Source organism: Hordeum vulgare, chromosome 7H (genome assembly GCF_904849725.1).
Source record: "Hordeum vulgare subsp. vulgare chromosome 7H, MorexV3_pseudomolecules_assembly, whole genome shotgun sequence".
Classification (NCBI taxonomy): Eukaryota; Viridiplantae; Streptophyta; class Magnoliopsida; order Poales; family Poaceae; genus Hordeum; species Hordeum vulgare.
The window spans coordinates 114,957,379-114,977,052 of NC_058524.1; the positions used below are offsets into that span (position 1 = coordinate 114,957,379).

Sequence of the window (19,674 nt, forward strand, 5' to 3'; positions counted from 1 at the left end):
GATGGTGACAAAAAGACAAAGGAGAAGATCAAAAGGGAACACGAAGCATCGACCTTGCGGGACAAGATAGATGCCATGCTGTAATCAAATGAGGTATTGCTAGCGGTGGAAATTGCTCAAGGAGGTTGAGGAGAGAAAATCATGTGTCGTTGAGAACAAAACCATGGCCAATCTTCTTGCTGAAGAGAATAGGATCATGACTTTGAACCATAATGAAATGGACGACATCAGCAAAGAATGACATAATATGACAAGGAAAGAAATCTTGAAGAGGAGGATGCTTCCGTGTTACAATGGCGGCGATGGTTTCTTGTCTGGAATCGGAACCGATAATTTCGATGCCGGAGTAGGGACAAGTGTCGGAGTAGGAACAAATGCAGGCGATGGATTCGGGGGCGGCGATGACCTCAATGGTGCAGACTGAAGAGCGACCAGGATGCATGAAGTCCTTTTGCGTTTGTTTTTAAAACTATGCTTTCATTTCGCGCACGAACTATGTTTTATTGTTTAAATTCGAACTCATTTGCCAGAATCGCTGTCAAATTTCAACTATGTTTTACTCGGAGGTTTTCTGTTTGCGGGTTGACGTGGTGGCGCTCGAACAGACCCCGCATTAACGACCCGTATAATAGCATCTTCTACGAATATTATTTTATACGGGTCCATTTTTTTGAAGGAAGGGTGTCTGCTTCTGTCTGCGCTCGCGTCATCTCACAAAAAACGTTTTTCGCGAACTGTAAACCACTTTTGCGGGTCGGCTTTATAGGGTCGGCTTTATAGTCTGCTAGACATGCTCTTAACGTTCCTGTTCCAGTCTATCTCAGTTAGGACTGGTCCTGCCACTGCCTAGCTATTTGCCAAGATCTCGTTGTGATATAGACGCATCACACATGTGAAGTCCTTAGCCCCTAGTTCGGAAATGTGAAAAGGAATCCAGAAGAAAGGGGACTTGCAATGGCAGTTAGCCAGTAGCAGAAACAGCCGTCTATTCCAAGTGCCCAAAAAACCACATATAAATAAATACTGCAAATTAACCTCAGATTGTTGTCCCGCAGTTTTTCCTATTTCGTGTAAATTAGCCTCAGAGCTTGCAGTAGTGCAGTCTAGTGGGTAGTGGCATGGCACTGGCACTGGCAGCTAGCTTAGCTATAAATATGTGAAGCCAAGCTGCTGCTACGTATACCACCACAAATTCACGATGCAGCGAGGAGTGGCTGCATGTAGTACAACCGAGTGCACCACCGCGCCGCTACCACCACAGGCGCAAACAATGGCGGTTGAGGCGGCCATGGATGGGAAGAAGAGCAAGAGGAAGGGCGGCCTAAGAACAATGCCCTTCATCTTTGGTGAGCAAATTCTTGCAAACAGATTCCAATTTGACTGCCTTGCTTGTCCTAAGATTAAACTGTGTGTCGACGGTGGGCTCGTGCCCTGCAGCCAACGAGGTGGCGGAGAAGCTTGCCGTGGTGGGCTTCTCGACGAACATGCTGACCTACCTCACCCAGCAGATGCACATGCCGCTGGCCAAGGCGGCCACCACGCTCACCAACTTCGGCGGTACCTCCGCCATGACCCCGCTCATCGGCGCCTACCTCGCCGACGCCTGCATCGGCCGCTTCTGGACCATCGCCGGCGCCTCCGTCGTCTACCAATTCGTACGTACACGCCGCACACCACGTACATGCCGTGCCGACACCCATATGAAGCAGAGCTGAAGCGTGCGTGACTGACGCTGGTGCTTTCTTCTTGCATGACCTCGCAGGGGATGGCCCTCCTGACGGTGTCGGCCGCGCTGCCGCAGTTCCGGCCGGCGCCGTGCAAGGCCGCGGAGGCGGCGGGGGGCGCGTGCGAGCAGGCGCTGCCATGGCAGCTCGCCGTGCTCTACGTGTCGCTGCTCCTGAACGCGGTGGGCGCCGGCGGGTACCGGCCGTGCATCGTGGCGTTCGGCGCCGACCAGTTCGACGAGTCGCAGACGGCGGAGCGCGCGCGGACGTGGGGCTTCTTCAACTGGTACTACTTCTGCAACGGCGCGTCGCAGCTGGTGGCCGTGACGGCGGTGGTGTACGTGCAGGACAACGTGGGGTGGGGATGGGGCCTCGGCGTGCCGGCCTTCTGCATGGGCGTCTCCGTCGTCGCCTTCGTCGGCGGGTACCCGATGTACCGCCGGCTCGACCCGGCCGGCAGCCCGTTCACGCGGCTCGCGCAGGTGGTCGCCGCGGCCGTCCGGAAGCGCCGCGTCCCCAGGGTGGACGACCCCGGGAGGCTGTACGAGAACGACGACATGGACGCGCCCATCTCCATGTATGGCAAGCTCGTGCACACCACCCAGCTCAGGTACGTACGTGCACGTGCGTGGCGTGCCGCGCCTTCTATTCTATCCATCACCTCCTCCCTTTTCTTTTCCGGGAGTGCTTTGGATTGGATCCCAGAGTTCCTCACAAAAAGTAGCAACTTTATTTCTGAAGTTTTGCCATCCTTACAAAAATGATCAAAATCCGCATCGTGCCACAAGTCAGAACGTGCAATCACCGTGAGGCCGTGAATGTTGCAAGTCGGCAACGACGATAAGATACAGCGAAGAGTACTAGCGTACCATCTATGTTGCCAAAAAAATATGCAATTTAGATGGGCCAACAACGTTTATGACAAGAGGACGTAGTACAGTAATAGATTAGAAGTCGATGTCGGCAAATGAGGCCAAAATCCTCCCGTGTAGGAGTGCTCTAGCCAGTGATGTGGTGAGCTGAGACGACAGCCGCCGCTGGATTTCAGCGGCACATTTTCGGTTTTAGCTCTGTTCTAGTTCTGGCTCAAAATAAGTCATGTTCGAATCATGTTTCCCACGCTTGTACGTACCAAAAATCCACCCTGCTTTGAGCTCGATTCGAGCACCACTCAAGAGAGTTGCCTTACCAAACATTACTTGATCTCTGTCATCGTTGTTTCCTTATTCTGAAAACAGCCACACTTTATAGGTGAAGTGATGAACCACAGCAATTTGTTTCCTATCAACACGCTTCTCCTTTTTACGGACTTCCACATGAAGTTGTGCTATCGCGTACTCCCGACTGGTCTTATTAGCGAACTTTACCTCCGGTAAACACTGAACAATGCCAGAGTGCTTCAATCTTCAAGTCCCTCGCCACGACCTGTCCAAGGTAGATTAAGATAAGAAACGATGTAGACAACCAGTCTCTAGTTGCCGGGACAAAAGGCCGCAGATACAGGTACTGATATCTGCTCCTTCCACCAGCCTACATTATTTACGGCAGTCGGCAACGAAATAGCAAGGCCCAAAGCCGCAAATCTTTGCTTTTCCTTTCAGACCATTAGTAGGAGCAGAATATCCAGCATCACAAAATAAATAAATAAAACCAACATATCTGTTCAGAAACGGAACTGACGCTGTGATCCGAGCTTTGGTGTCCCCGGAAAATGCGCCAGGCACGCAGAGAAAAAGCCTTATGGTGACCTAATCGGTCTGTTTCTTCACTCTGCCTTGCAGCTTCTTTGACCGTGCTGCCATCGTCAGCGATGGTGACCTACTCACGGCGGATGCATCCTCCGGCAAGCAACCACCGTCCCAAGTCCCCAACCTGTGGCGGCTGAGCACAGTACACCGCGTGGAGGAGCTCAAGTCAGTGGTCCGCATGGGCCCGATCTGGGCGGCGGGCATCCTGGTGATCACGGCGTCATCGCAGCAGCACACCTTCTCCCTGCAGCAGGCGAGTACCATGGACCGCCGCATCGCTCCGCACTCGTCCTTCGAGATCCCCGCAGGCTCCATGACCGTCTTCACCATGCTCGCCATGCTCGCCACCCTCTTCGTCTACGACCGCGCGCTCGTCCCGCTGGCCCGCCGCCGCACGGGGCTGGACCGTGGCATCTCCTTCCTCCACCGCATGGGCGTCGGGTTCACCATCTCCGTGGCGGCCTCCCTCGTCGCGGGCTTCGTCGAGCGCCACCGTAGGGAGGCCGCGGCGGCCGGGGGCACCACTGACGCTGGGACGGCCCCTCTGTCCGTGTACTGGCTGGTGCCGCAGTACGCACTGCACGGGGTGGCCGAGGCATTCAACTCTGTGGGGCACCTGGAGTTCATGTACGACCAGGCGCCCGAGAGCATGCGGAGCACGGCGACGGCGCTCTTCTGGCTGTCCATCTCCCTGGGCAGCTACGTGAGCACGCTGCTCATCACCATCGTGCACCGGTGGAGCGCCGGTTCCGACGGATCCAACTGGCTCCCGGACAACATCAACCGCGGCAAGCTGGACTACTTCTACTGGGTCGTGACGCTGCTGCAGGTCATGAACCTGGTGTACTACCTTATATGTGCTAGGCAGTACACGTACAAGCCCGTACAGCTCTACAAGGAAGAGGATGGGGAGGACAAGTCCATGGTGCAGCTGCAACAGAAGGTTTGAGCGAGTAACACTATGCAATGTAGTGTGATGTATCAGTGTATGCAGGTACTGGCCTAGCTAGCTAGAAGAAGGTTGTGAAGATGGATGTGAATGTGTATATGCCATTCAGGGTTTGTATGGAGATCAGGAACAGAGAAATGTATCTAGCTCACTGGCAAGTTGAGCTAATACCAGGTTTCTACGAATGTGTAACTCTGCTTGTTATGTTCGTAGTTGATCGCGGTTATTTGGAAGTGTTTGATGGCAAATTTATGTGGCAAATTTGTCAATGACCGAAACAATCTGATCTTGATACCATAGTTCTTAAATCACAACTCAGCAGTGCTATATTATTCAAGAGCTATACCGAGATACAATACATAGCAATACAGTCTAGGCCATGACCTTTGATCCTACAGTAATAGCCAACATGTGGACTGATCGAATAGAGCAATTGTTGTGCGCATTGACCGCAACAGTTCTCTTCTAACTGGTTTGCCTAAGAAATGCAGTAGTGCAGATGCCGGAGGTCAGAAATGGAATTAGTTTGGTGGTACTAACCACCGGCAGTTGAGCACAAGTCGAGCAGAACCTGCTGGTTGTGGTCGGTCGAACGTCGGCGTAACCCGATCAGACGGTGAGCTTGATTTCGAAGCCGAGGGAGGGGTGGATGTGGTCGGCTGGGGAAGTGACGACGGCCGTGACGGCGGCAGCAGGAGGGCCGATGGGGAGGCGGCGGGTGACCATCTCGTCGACCTTGGCAGGGTCTCCAGAGAGGAGGGCCTCCACGGTGCCGTCGCGGCGGTTATTGCGGACCCAGCCGGCGAGGCCGAGGGACTCCGCCGTCTCGGCCGTCCAGTCGCGGAAGCCCACGCCCTGGACCCGGCCCTTGACCACCACGCGGACCGCCTTGTTCGCGGGAGGTTGGTCGGGGGAAGGCGACGAGGCGGCGGAGGTGGACATGGTCGGGGGGGGGGGGGGGGGGGGGGGGGGGGGGCAGTGCCAGGCGGCGACAGAGACGTCAGAGGTGGGATAACTGGGGGCGAAGGAATCTGGTGTTCTTCCGGCCTCTAAACTCTAAAGTCGAGGCAGCTTTTGGCCCATAGCTCTGGGAGAAGGAGGGTTGCAATTTTGGGAGCTACTATCCGACGCTTCAGCACCGTTAGCATGGCCAGGTCATTTACGAACACCTAAAAGTTCATCCTTTTTAAAATGATGTTCATCAAAATTCAAAAAAGTTAATAAATATTAAAAAAAGTTAATCAATCTTAAAATATTCTCTGAAATTTAAAAAATATTCATATAAATTCATGTAATTTTAGAAAAACAACAAACGGCGTCTAGATGGGCCGGCCCATTTACGAACGCCATTGGCGTCAGTTAACAAAAATGAACGTTAACTAACGCGCGTGGCGTCAAATGAAAAATGCCTGCAATTTTTGACATTTGATCGCTCGGCAAAAGTTTTTCTTGCGAAATCATTAATTAATGAGTACACCTTTTAAAGATCATTTTCAACCCAGTTTACGACAAGTGGCACACTGCATGTGTGCTACTTGTCGCAATCTTAGAGTTTCTTTTTTTTCATAGATTCGTATTTTTATAATATTTTATCTCCTAAACTATGCGTTCAAATCTCGGACCGTTTTTACCTTTAGATTTCTTTCATGGAGGTCTTCAAAACTAGATTTCATGTTGATAGATTTTGACGAACTTTTTTTAAGAAAAAAACTGAAACAAAAAAACCGTGCCTCTAGCGATAGAAAAACAGAAAACATGTTTTTTCGCATTTTTCCGTTTTCGAGAGGCATGGCCATGCCTCTCGCGGAAGCAAAACCATGTCTCTTGCGAAAAAACACGTGTTTTTCCTTTTCCGGGAGGCACGAGCGTGCCTCTCAGAAAGGCAAAATTGTTCCTCGGAAACAAAATCGTGCCTCTGACGAAAAAACAAAAAAAAACATGTTTTTTTCCTTTTCGAAAGGCACGGGCGTGGCTCTCGTAAAGGTAAAATCATGCCTTTCGCGAAAGTAAAACTGTGCCTCTCACGAAAGCAAAACCGTACCTCTCACAAAAAAAAAGAAAACGTGTTTTTTTCGTTTTTGAGAGGCACGGCCATGTCTCTCGCGAAAAGAAACAGAAAATGCATTTTTGTTGAAAAACAATTTAAAAAATTCGCCAAAAAGGTAAGAAAGACCTATGAAAAAGCAAAAGACCAAAAAAAAAAAAAACAATCTAAAAAGCCGAAAATGCATGTGAAAAAAAAACGGTATTCGAAGGAAGCGATCAAAGCGCGACACGTGACGGCGGCTGAGAACGCGTCAAGTGACGGCGTCTGGGAGTGCTCGCTGGGAGGCTTCCGAAGGAGCGTTCGCTAACTAATGGCTCCCTTTTTCTGGTTATCTTGGCCTATCGAAACCTGTGTTCAACAAGGCATTGTACAATACAATATTTGTACAATACAATATGTTATGTTTAGAGAGGTGCTTAGTTTTTCTAAAAAAACTGCTTAGTAAAATAAACCTTGTCTAATAAACAATGTTATTTCTAAGCATTAATGCTTATTTCTAAAGGATAGTGGTAGCTAATTAAGCATCTACCTCTGCAAATAAGCATCAATACTTAGAAAAAACTGATTACTGTTTTTAAGCGCCTTTCCTAAAGCATCCTGCATTATACAAAGTCTAAAGATATGCATTTACATCTCCATTCTTTCTTCTGTCACCAAAAAAGGAAGCAAAAAATGAGAAAACATCCTTTCGTTCAATGATGTATATACACCTGATATGGGAAAATAATATTTTTAAATATTAAAAAAATTCAGAAGTTTTTTTGTATAAAATTGACATCTTTTTTACTTGTATATAATTTTTCATGAATAAAAAGACCACCATTGACTTCAAGGAAGAAATAGTGTATTGCTATATACAAGTCATTTTTCTTTCATGGAATGTTTTTACGAGTACAATGAAAGGTCAAGTTTTTTCAAAAAATATGTTCAGATTGTTTCAACTTGTTATTTAATTAATATTTTTTCATATAGGGTATATATGTGTAAACATCCAAGCTTCCATATCCATGAAAAATGACATTTCCCAGGTATCTTTTATATCTAAATAGCTAGACCATACTAAATGTATTTATTTTAACATGTAAGCATGCCACCTGAGTATACAACATGCATAAGCAAAGGTCCATCTCAATATGTAACCATGCACATGAAAAAGCTCATATGAACATGCAAGCATAAATAATAATTTCACTCTATTAATAATTATGTTGCAACTATATAATAATCAATACAATAAGATATATTCACCTCCCTTTTCTGATTTGACATCTCCCATCCGTTCTTTGACTCTTTTTCTTTCTTTATATGGGAAATTCTGTCAAATGACAAATGAATAGGTGCGAAAGTTATAATTGTAAATAAACCACGATCGAATCTATGGAAGCATTGGTACATATTTTCAATTTTCGTTCTCATACTATTGCTCCAAACAAAAATGTTTCATATAACCAAATCTCATTAAAATGTGTTGCAAATTATTCCGGCAACAACACATAGAATATCATCTAGAGTGTCCCATGGTGTCGTGCAATCACAATTATTGCTTTTGTTTCGGGCCCTACAAAGAAAGGAGGAAATCATTGCTTCTCTTGCATGCTCTACACTAGAGGGTATCATAGAAATCATTGGGCTATTTTTCTAGAAACGAAGTACATACACATACATTCATATACATGCACACACACACACACTCATCCATCTAAATCACCTTCGAGAGACTAAGAGCATCTACAGCCGGACTGGAAAAATACGCCCCCTATACGTTCGCGAACGCGTCCGGCACGCTCGCGGAGGCATCCGGACGGCCCCTCATATTTCGCTCCATGAATCCACGTATGTCATATCCAGCCGCTCAAATCCATGAAATACCATGCATGTCGGTCACACAAACTAAATGTCGCACGTAAATAACAAATGTTAGTACCCAACATAAATAGTGTTACATCAAATTTATTTGAAGTGCATAATCAATCATCTGATCTTTGATTTCCATTATGGATCCACATATGCTCCACTAGATCATTGGGTAGTTGCGCATGCACGTGATGATCATGGAGATACTGGTACATCTGTAAAAAGTTCATAAGCTGAACTTCATCTTTATCTTCCGGGATATCAACTTGTTCTCCAGGTGCTTCAAAATCATTTGTTTGAGCTACACCATCACCCTCATCCTCGATGATCATATTGTCTAAAATAACACAACATGTCATCAGGTGCCACAAAGTTTTTGATTCCCACATCACTGCAGTCCCACGAACAATTCCCCAATGCGCTTGCAACACTTCGAATGCCCTCTCCACATCCTTCCTAGTTGCTTCCTGCATTGTTGAGGAGTGATTTTGTTTTCTACCATGTGATTTGGTTATGGTCTTCACAAATGCTGCCCACTGAGGATATATACCATCGACAAGATAGTATTCCATGTTGTAGTCTCGACCGTTGACGGTGTAGTTGCATGGAGGTGATCCCCTGTTGCAAAGCCTCTTGAACATCGAAGATCGTTGAAGCACGTTGATGTCATTGTGAGAACTTGGCATTCCAGAGAAAGCATGCCAAATCCATAATTCATGTGATGCCACCGCTTCTTGTATGATGGTGGCCTCTTTGGTGTGACCTTGATACATTCGTCACAAACCTTTGGGGAAGTTCTTCCGCTGCAAATCCATGCAATCAATTGATCCAAGCATTACCACAAACCCTCTGGCCTCTCTGATAGCCAACAACTTCTCTGTATCCCGCACATTTGGTTCTCTCAGATACTCTTATCCAAACACCTCAACCACAACACGGGCAAACTTGTTAGTAGTCTTCAGGCATGTGCTCTCCCATCCTGACCATCTCACCAACGGCGTCTGTCGCAGTACCAAGTGCAAGCATTCTCACAATAGCCATCCACTTCTACTTGGAAGAGAAAGAGAGTTTATCACATCGATCCCTTGTCAACTTGAAGTAGTCGTCGTGTGCCTCCATTATGTCCATAATGCGCAAAAACAATGGTTTTCGCATGTGAAAATGACGACGAAACCATGGATCATCCGAGAAAGTTGGGTTCGGAGCAAAGTAATCCTTCTGCAGTAGCTTTGATTCGAATACCCTATTGAATTGCTCACTATTCTCCCTTCGATTGGGCCCTCGAAATTGAGAATATGCTCCATTTGCCGTCCATTTCCTCTTGCATGGTCATGAGCATGATCATGTCCACTTCTTCATCTGAATCCGATGAATCCAAGAACACATCTTCAATCAGTTGATCAAGCTCCGTCGGTCCATACTCCTCGCCGAACGAAGCATCAGAGTCCAGCATCCAGCGCAAGGCAGAGCCAGAGAGTTGCGGGCGTACGTACCACAGTGTCTTCTGCCGGCGACGACATCCTCTACGACGAGTACAAGGTATAAGAATCCTCTAACAAAGGTGACAGGGCAGAGGCTACGAACGGCGACGGAGCTGCGAGACGAACGATAAGAGGATGAAGAAGAGAGGAAAACACAAAATGAATCTAGTTGTTCTGCGGGGTGGATTTGGTGCAATTTGAAGTGAGGTCGGGATGTCAGCTCCGGCGTGGCGGGCGTGCACCCGGGCTCCCCCATATCCGCCCATATTTGGGCTGGATATGAGGGGTGTCGGTCAGCCCGGACGTATAAGGCCGGTTTGAGAGGCCCGGTTGGGTCAAAATTTCATGACCAGTCAGTGATCGAATGGCCTGCCCGGACGTTCGAGGGGGTATAAGGGGTTTGTTTGTACATGCTTTATTACGACACATCTTGAGATTGACGAAGTTGTCAGAAATTCCTCATAGTTGAGGGGCACGCCATACCACTGAAAGAGTGGTGTCGGAAAGCCTGAATAAACCCGGTAAAATGCAATGACTCGTTGCAAATCTTTGATTGAAACCGGACTATATTTTGCAGATAATATAGTTACTGCCGAGAATGTAAACTCTTTTGTCAAGTTAAACGAGCCAAATCGAGCTTCTAATAAATCAAACCAAACTGAGTTTTTTGCTTGCTAGAGTTGTCGAGCTTAGCAAGTTACGAGGTACAGAGTTCAATCTAAACTATTCGAGTTGGCTCGTTACAGTCATGGACGCAATGATCTCATAATTTTTGAATAAGTTCTTTTGTTCACATGGATATTTATGAACAATGTAGTAGTGTGGTAAACGAATGAGGTTAGACATGAGTATATATTGAAACATGATACAATTGTTTGACATTCCATTTGATTCAAGATTAAACATGAGTATTGTTGCAATTTGTTGGAACATGGTACAATTGATTGTCTTTTCATTTGTTTCGGAGAGTATGAATAACATTTCTTGAGCGCAGTCAAGTTTTTCATGAAGATGCAATTGATAGGAGGAATAGAATGAGTACAGATGGGGTACATCACATGACACGAATGTAGGAAGGCACGGACATTGCGTCGGGAGCAAAGAGACAAGGGATGCTCGACCCAAATAGGGGATACAACATAGCTGGACCTACCAAGCTTGAACGAAGAGCGGCAACGCCGAACCAGTGAAAATACCAACATCACGAAAGCCAAAATTAGGGACACCACGAGAGAGCAAGATAGCGCCTTCAAGAAGGAAGACGACATCGAGATGCCATCGCCATCTGGTCCGGAGGATCTAGGGCTTCCCCTGAGCTCAAGGAGGGGCTCATCCGAGGGCCTTGACAGCGCCTCTAAGAAGGAAACGACATCCGCAGACGCCTCCGTTGCCAGCACCGGCAAGTCGGGCGGGATTTTGCCCCGGCTGGAGACTGAGCAATCCCATAGCCATCGAATCTGGAGTCGAAGATGAGGAAGCTAGCGCTAGTCGGAGCCACCAAGTCGGAAGGTTGTTGTCGGGGCTGCACCTACCATCGGAAGGTGGCACCGCTTCCGGACTCATGAGCATTGGATCTGACAAAAGGGGAGTTTTTGAGATGTACAAGGTTGGGCACGCAATGGAAAAAACCACGGGGAGGGTGGTGAAAGGATCGATATGATTGACTATAGGGGGTGAATAGGGAAATAACAAATTTTAAGCTTTTCCTTAAACAAATTAGGTTTAGGGACAAATAGGTTGTCAAGATATGCAACTAGGTGAGCAACCTATATGATGCTAACAACAACAATAATAAGCAAAGAGTAAAATACAAGTAAAGGTAAGAAATAACCACAAGTGGAACCGATGAAGACGAGGATGTGTTCCCAAAGTTCCTTCCCTTTGAAGGGAAGTATGTCTCCGTTGGAGTGGTGTGGAGGCACAATGCTCCCCAAGATGCCACTAAGGCCAATGTATTCTCCTCATGCCCTCACATAATGCGAGGTATCATGATTCCACTAAGTGATGCCCTTGAAGGTGGCAACCGGACCTTTACAACAAGGATGGGGATCTCTCCACAACTTAATTGGAGGCTCCCAACAAAACCACAGAGCTTCACCACAATGGAATGTGGCTCCGAGGTGACCTCTTCCGTCTAGGGTGCTCAAACACCCAAGGGTAACAAAATCCACACAAGAAATTGGGGGAATCAATTTTCCTTTGGTGAAAGTGTAGATCTAGGTCTCCTCCTTCAATCCCTAGCAAGAAAACAAGTTTAGGTGGCTAGGGAGAGAGATCGGGCAAGAAAGCTTCAATGCATCAATGGGGGGAGAGAGAGGGAAGAGATAAGGGGAGGAAGAAGAAAAGCACCTTTATATAGGCCCCCAGATTTCTAACTATTACAACAAATATGCACTGGGCGGTACAACCGGTCGTCGGACCGGTACAACCGGTGTTCCCATATTAGAGAAACAACCGGTCAACCACCGCCCTACAATCGGGCCAAAACAAAAAGTTGGCCTAGAGGTGTCACCAACCATGGCCGCTGGGCATGGCTAAGTCCCAAGCGGTACAACCGCTTGGAACACCGGTAGTACCGGCTATAATTAATATAGCGGTACAACCGAACCACCACCACCCAACAACCGTCGTGAAACAGAACCGTGTCCGGTTGTGGATCGGTGCAGGGCCGGTACAACCACCGAGCAGCTGAGTGGTACAACCGGTCAGTTAGAAAAACCGGGGTTCCTCTCTCTCAGTGATGCGATGGAACACCCATTGACTTCCAATGTGGATTCCCTCTTAATAATACGAGATCCCTATGACCAAAGAGAATAAACACGCAGGGGACACGTCTTTGTTCTTTTCCGTTTGGAGGGAATGCCTAACCTTCTCGTGTCTTAACAAATGATACCTGCATACTTGACACCCTGTTAGATAACATAGTGAGTTGTCATCATCACCAAAACACTTAAGCAGGAGAATGCCCTTACAATACCCCCCCTTTTGGTGGATGACGACAACAACACGATTTGCATCGATGATCTCTAAAGTAGAAGCGGAGCTCCCCCTCACTAAGTGCCCCAGATGAGACAGAGCCAGGATTGGAGCTCCCCCTTGGTGTTAGAGACCATCCACAAGGTACATACAAAAGTTTAACATTGAGGAGCATATGTACAAGATAACGAGTAGAGCTTGAAATGATACGGTAATTAATAAACATGGTCTCCATAAAAACGCAGATAGTCTCCACACGATAGATTCAAGACCAACTAACAAGAAAATAAGAGTTCAACTTGAAAAATAACATGAAAGATACGGCAAAATGACTACAAAGCCCCCCATGCAAATCCCGTCATGATATAGCTCTCTCCCCCTTTGGCATTAGGACACCAAAAAGGAAAAGAGCGATGCTAGCACCCTGGTGCTCAGTAAAGCTCATCAGATCCGTCAGAATCCTCGAAATCATCATCACCATCACCACTAGCAGACTCATGATCACCTGCACCATCATCACTATCAGACTCCTCCGGAGCAGCAGTAGAAGAGGAGGTAGCAGGCTGACCCGAGACCTCATTATCTGTCCAAGAGCTATGACCATATATCCACTTCTCCTCAGGGGTGATGGACTACTCGGAACAACTGACAGACTCAAGCTTGACAACCTTCATAATCTGAATCTGTAGGTGTCGAGCAAGCTTCTCATTGACATGGGCTTCATAGAGCTTCCGCTGAACATGAGCTTGAAGGCAGAAGGTCTTCTTCAACTTATCTGGGAACTTGGAGACCCAAGAGGGTTTGGCAGCCACAGGAACCTCAAAGTAACTATCACTAGAAGTAACAAAGACATCCTCAGGTGCGTCATCGGGGAAGCGAGGAGCAACATGCTTCTTCTTCCGGAGTTGCTTGACCTCATGCTCAGTGAGATTCTCAGTAGAAGAGAGAGGCTCGCCAGGCCGCTGAACTGCCCACATAGAGTTGAGGAAGCACATAATGAACGGAGCATACTTGGGGACCAATTTGTAGTAAACTGTGGAGTAGATCTCCTCCCATAACCATTTGGAGGCATCAAACGTGGCCCTACTGTCAGCCATCTCCTTCATAGCAACAAACAGATCAACAAAATAACCATGAATCTCATCTTGATTGCCCACCTTGGGAAGGAGAACATTCCGTAAACACGGTGCAGAATATCATATACCGGTAGCAGGTCCTTAGAGGAGCCAGCAATCCCACGCCCGGGAATGTATAAAGGAGCAAGCTTCACCTTATCCATTGGATGAGGCCGATCATGAGGACGGAATGTCGCCATTCCTAGTGAGACATGTATCATCATACCCAAGATCATTGCAGAAGGCACGCCACGGGACCTCGAAAAACTCATCACGACACATGAAGGTAAGGGTGGGAGCATCATCAATCCCAAAGTGAACTATGGCATAGAACTGGTGAATGAGCTGCACATAGGGACAATTGAGTGTCATGAGCTTGAGTAGGCCAAATTCATCACACATAGTATAAGCTTCTCCAAAGTAGTCCATGTTATTCTTCGAGTGCTCAATGTCAATAGTCCACTGCTTGGCAATACTTTCTTCCCGCAAGACTATCATAGGATGGAGGACTGAAGAGATCCATGTGGAGGAGATCCAAGGTCCTTTCTGAGTAGATGATAGTCGTGGGGCGGTGAGCTGTCTCATGAATCGTTCCTTCAATACATGCATTGCAAGCACGATCTCTGGCAAAACTCACATTGGTTAGTCCGAGAACGTGATCCCTTTTGAGGAGACTTTGCAAAGATCTCATATTGACAAGGGCTACCTGATACGTCTCCGTTGTATCTACTTTTCCAAACTCTTTTGCCCTTGTTTTGGACTCTAATTTGCATGATTTGAATGGAACTAACCCGGGCTGACGCTGTTTTTAGCAGAATTGCCATGGTGTTGTTTTTGTGCAAAAATAAAAGTTCTCGGAATGTCCTGAAAATTTACGGAGATTTTTTCTGGAATAAAAGAAAAATACTTGCGCAAAGATCCACCGGAGGAGGTGGACCGATGGGCCACAAGCCCACAGGTCGCGGCCACCCCCTAGCCGCGCCGTGAGGGCTTGTGGGGCCCATGTGGCTCCACCGCCCCCAAACTCAGCTCTATATCTTCCGTATCGCTCGGAAAAAAATCAGAGAGAAGGTTCCATCGCGTTTTGCGAGACGGAGGCGCCACCACATCATGTTCTTCATCTGGAGAGCAGATCTGGAGTCCGTTTCGGGCTCCGGAGAGGGGAAATCGTGGCCATCGTCATCATCAACCTTTCTCCATCGACAATTCCATGATGCTCTTCATCGTTTGTGAGTAATCTCATCGTAGGCTTGCTGTACGGTGATGAGTTGGATGAGATCTATCATGTAATCGAGTTAGTTCTTGACGGGGATTGATCCCTAGTATCCACTATGTTCTAGATTGATGTTGCTACTACTTGGCTATGCTTAATGCTTGTCACTAGGGCCCGAGTGCCATGATTTCAGATCTGAACCTATTATGTTGTCGCCAATATATGTGTGTTTTAGATCCTATTTTGCAAGTTGTAGTCACCTACTATGTGTTATGACCCGGCAACCCCGGAGTGATAATATCTGGAACCACTCCCGGAGATGACGATAGTATGAGGAGTTCATGTATTCACCGCGTGTTAACGCGTTGGTCCGGTTCTTTATTAAAAGGAGAACCTTAATCTCCCATAGTTTCCATTAGGACCCCGCTGCCACGGGAGGGATGGACAATAGATGTCATGCAAGTTCTTTTCCCTAAGCACGTATGACTACACACGGAATACATGCCTACATTAGTGTTGGGGAACGTCGCATGGGAAACAAAAAAATTTCCTACGCGCACGAAGACCTATCATGGTGATGTTCATCTACGAGAGGGGATGAGTGATCTACGTACCCTTGTAGATCGTACAGCAGAAGTGTTAGTGAACGCGGTTGATGTAGTGGAACGTCCTCACGTCACTCGATCCGCCCCGCGAACAATCCCGCAATCAGTCCCACGATCTAGTACCGAACGGACGGCACCTCCGCGTTCAGCACACGTACAACTCGACGATGATCTCGGCCTTCTTGATCCAGCAAGAGAGACGGAGAGGTAGAAGAGTTCTCCGGCAGCGTGACGGCGCTCCGGAGGTTGGTGATGACCTTGTCTCAGCAGGGCTCCGCCCGAGCTCCGCAGAAACGCGATCTAGAGGAAAAACTGTGGAGGTATGTGGTCGGGCTGCCGTGGAAAAGTCGTCTCAAATCAGCCCAAATACCTCCGTATATATAGGTGGGAGGGAGGGGACCTTGCCTTGGGGCTCAAGGAGCCCCAAGGGGATCGGCCGAGTCCAAGGGGGGAAGGCTCCCCCCCCCCAAACCGAGTTGGACTTGGTTTGGTGGGTGGGAGTCCTTCCCTTCCTTCCCACCTCCCTTTTTTTTCTTTCTCTTTGATTTTTCTTTGTATGGAGCATAGGGCCCTTTTGGGCTGTCCCACCAGCCCACTAAGGGCTGGTGCGCCACCCTTATGGCCTATGGGCTTCCCCAAGGTGGGTTGCCCCCCCGGTGAACTCCCGGAACCCATTCGTCATTCCCGGTACATTCCCGGTAACTCCGAAAACCTTCCGGTAATCAAATGAGGTCATCCTATATATCAATCTTCGTTTCCGGACTATTCCGGAAACCCTCGTGACGTCCGTGATCTCATCCGGGACTCCGAACAACATTCGGTAACCAACCATATAACTCAAATACGCATAAAACAACGTCGAACCTTAAGTGTGCAGACCCTGCGGGTTCGAGAACTATGTAGACATGACCCGAGAGACTCCTCGGTCAATATCCAATAGCGGGACCTGGATGCCCATATTGGATCCTACATATTCTACGAAGATCTTATCGTTTGAACCTCAGTGCCAAGGATTCATATAATCTCGTATGTCATTCCCTTTATCCTTCGGTATGTTACTTGCCCGAGATTCGATCGTCAGTATCCGCATACCTATTTCAATCTCGTTCACCGGCAAGTCTCTTTACTCGTTCCGTAATACAAGATCCCGCAACTTACACTAAGTTACATTGCTTGCAAGGCTTGTGTGTGATGTTGTATTACCGAGTGGGCCCTGAGATACCTCTCCGTCACACGGAGTGACAAATCCCAGTCTTGATCCATACTAACTCAACTAACACCTTCGGAGATACCTGTAGAGCATCTTTATAGTCACCCAGTTACGTTGCGACGTTTGATACACACAAAGCATTCCTCCAGTGTCAGTGATTTATATGATCTCATGGTCATAGGAATAAATACTTGACACGCAGAAAACAGTAGCAACAAAATGACACGATCAACATGCTACGTCTATTAGTTTGGGTCTAGTCCATCACGTGATTCTTCTAATGACGTGATCCAGTTATCAAGCAACAACACCTTGTTCATAATCAGAAGACACTGACTATCTTTGATCAACTGGCTAGCCAACTAGAGGCTTGCTAGGGACGGTGTTTTGTCTATGTATCCACACATGTAAATGAGTCTTCATTCAATACAATTATAGCATGGATAATAAACGATTATCTTGATACAGGAATTATAATAATAACTATATTTATTATTGCCTCTAGGGCATAATTCCAACAGTCTCCCACTTGCACTAGAGTCAATAATCTAGCCCTCACATCATCATGTGAATTACATTGTAATAAATCTAAAACCCATACAGTTCTGGTGTTGATCATGCTTTGGCCGTGGAAGAGGTTTAGTCAGCGGGTCTGCTACATTCAGATTCGTGTGCACTTTGCATATATTTACGTCCTCTCCCTCGACGTAGTCGCGGATGAGGTTAAAGCGTCGTTTGATGTGTCTGGTCTTCTTGTGAAACCGTGGTTCCTTTGCTAAGGCAATGGCACCCGTGTTATCACAAAACAAGGTTATTGGATTCAGTGCGCTTGGCACCACTCCAAGATCCGTCATGAACTGCTTCATCCAGACACCCTCCTTAGCCGCCTCCGAGGCAGCCATGTACTCCGCTTTACATGTAGAATCTGCTACGATGCTTTGCTTGGAACTGCACTAGCTTACCGCACCCCCATTAAGAATAAATACGTATCCGGTTTGCGACATAGAGTCGTCCGGATCTGTGTCAAAGCTTGCATCGACGTAACCTTTTACGGCAAGCTCTTCGTCACCTCCATACACGAGAAACATCTCCTTAGTCCTTTTCAGGTACTTCAGGATATTCTTGACCGCTGTCCAGTGATCCACTCCTGGATTACTCTGGAACCTACCTGCCATACTTATGGCCAGGCTAACATCCGGTCTAGTGCACAACATCGCATACATGATAGAACCTATGGCTGAAGCATAGGGGACGGAGCGCATATGCTCTCTATCTTCATCAGTTGCTGGGCACTGAGTCTTACTCAATTTCGTACCTTGTAGAACTGGCAAGAACCCTTTCTTGGACTGTTCCATTTTGAACCTCTTCAAAACTTTATCAAGGTATGTGCTTTGTGAAAGTCCTATCAGGCGTTTTGATCTATCCCTATAGATCTTAATGCCTAGAATGTAAGCAGCTTCTCCTAGGTCCTTCATAGAGAAACTTTTATTCAAGTAACCTTTTATGCTCTCCAAAAACTCTACGTTGTTTCCAATCAGCAATATGTCATCCACATATAATATTAGAAACGCCACAGAGCTCCCACTCACTTTCTTGTAAATACAAGATTCTCGAACCACTTGTATAAACCCAAATGCTTTGATCACCTCATCAAAGCGTTTGTTCCAACTCCGAGATGCTTGCACCAGTCCATAAATGGATCGCTGGAGCTTGCACACCTTGTTAGCATTCTTAGGATCGACAAAACCTTCGGGTTGTATCATATACAACTCTTCCTTAAGGAAACCGTTAAGGAACGCCGTTTTGACATCCATTTGCCAGATTTCATAATCGAAAAATGCAGCTATTGCTAACATGATTCTGACGGACTTAAGCATCGCTACGGGTGAGAAAGTCTCATCGTAGTCAACTCCTTGAACTTGTGAAAAACCCTTTGCCACAAGTCGAGCTTTATAAACGGTCACATTGCCGTCAGCATCCGTCTTCCTCTTAAAGATCCATTTGTTCTGAATGGCCTTGCGGCCCTCAGGTAGTACCTCCAAAGTCCACACTTTGTTCTCATACATGGATCCTATCTCGGATTTCATGGCCTCTAGCCATTTGTTGGAATCTGGGCCCACCATTGCTTCTTCATAATTTGCAGGTTCATTGTTGTCTAACAACATGATTGATAAGACGGGATTACCGTACCACTCCGGAGCAGCACGTGGTCTCGTCGATCTGCGTGGTTCGATAGAAACTTGAACTGGAGTTTCATGATCATCATCATTAACTTCCTCCTCAACCGGCGTCGCAATGACAGAGGTTTCCCCTTGCCCTGCGCCACCATCCAGAGGGATGAGAGGTTCGACAACCTCGTCAAGTTCTATCTTCCTCCCACTCAATTCTCTCAAGAGAAACTCCTTCTCGAGAAAAGCTCCGTTTTTAGCAACAAACACTTTGCCCTCGGATTTGAGATAGAAGGTGTACCCAACTGTCTCTTTTGGGTAACCTATGAAGACGCACTTTTCCGCTTTGGGTTCCAGCTTTTCAGGCTGAAGCTTTTTGACATAAGAATCACATCCCCAAACTTTAAGAAACGACAACTTTGGCCTTTTGCCATACCACAGTTCGTATGGTGTCGTCTCAACGGATTTTGATGGTGCCCTATTTAAAGTGAATGCAGCTATTTCTAATGCATAACCCCAAAACGATAACGGCAAATCAGTAAGAGACATCATAGATCGCACCATGTCTAATAGAGTACGATTAC

The 19,674-nt window shown here is 47.1% G+C and overlaps 2 protein-coding genes across 3 annotated transcripts; one reads left to right on the forward strand and one right to left on the reverse strand.

Annotated features, from left to right (window-relative positions):
• The first annotated feature begins 997 nt into the window (after positions 1-997).
• On the forward strand, positions 998-4,669 carry LOC123408454 (protein NRT1/ PTR FAMILY 3.1-like). Its single transcript, XM_045101563.1, has 4 exons — positions 998-1,346; positions 1,438-1,655; positions 1,763-2,334; positions 3,506-4,669. The coding sequence occupies exons 1-4, from the start codon at positions 1,199-1,201 to the stop codon at positions 4,419-4,421; spliced, it is 1,854 nt and encodes a 617-aa protein (XP_044957498.1). The 5' UTR covers positions 998-1,198; the 3' UTR covers positions 4,422-4,669.
• Positions 3,062-5,379, reverse strand: LOC123408455 (acylphosphatase-like). Of its 2 annotated transcripts, none has more exons than XR_006612753.1 (2): positions 4,962-5,379; positions 3,062-3,149 (listed from the first exon to the last, which is right to left on the reverse strand). XR_006612753.1 is itself a non-coding variant. In XM_045101564.1 (2 exons), the coding sequence occupies exon 1, from the start codon at positions 5,361-5,363 to the stop codon at positions 5,031-5,033; it is 333 nt and encodes a 110-aa protein (XP_044957499.1). In that variant the 5' UTR covers positions 5,364-5,379; the 3' UTR covers positions 3,063-3,149; positions 4,993-5,030. The 2 variants fall into 2 exon arrangements, 1 of the variants encoding a protein (XP_044957499.1); XM_045101564.1 differs by having other exon boundaries at positions 3,063-3,149; positions 4,993-5,379.
• Positions 5,380-19,674: the final 14,295 nt, after the last annotated feature.

Excerpts from the sequence above, each read along its gene's own strand:
- LOC123408455 (XM_045101564.1), bottom strand. The coding sequence starts at position 5,363 with ATGTCCACCTCCGCCGCCTCGTCGCCTTCCCCCGACCAACCTCCCGCG.
- LOC123408454 (XM_045101563.1), top strand. The coding sequence starts at position 1,199 with ATGCAGCGAGGAGTGGCTGCATGTAGTACAACCGAGTGCACCACCGCG. Across the intron at positions 1,656-1,762 it reads CCTCCGTCGTCTACCAATTC|GGGATGGCCCTCCTGACGGT; the intron begins GTACGTACACGC and ends ATGACCTCGCAG. Across the intron at positions 2,335-3,505 it reads GTGCACACCACCCAGCTCAG|CTTCTTTGACCGTGCTGCCA; the intron begins GTACGTACGTGC and ends TCTGCCTTGCAG.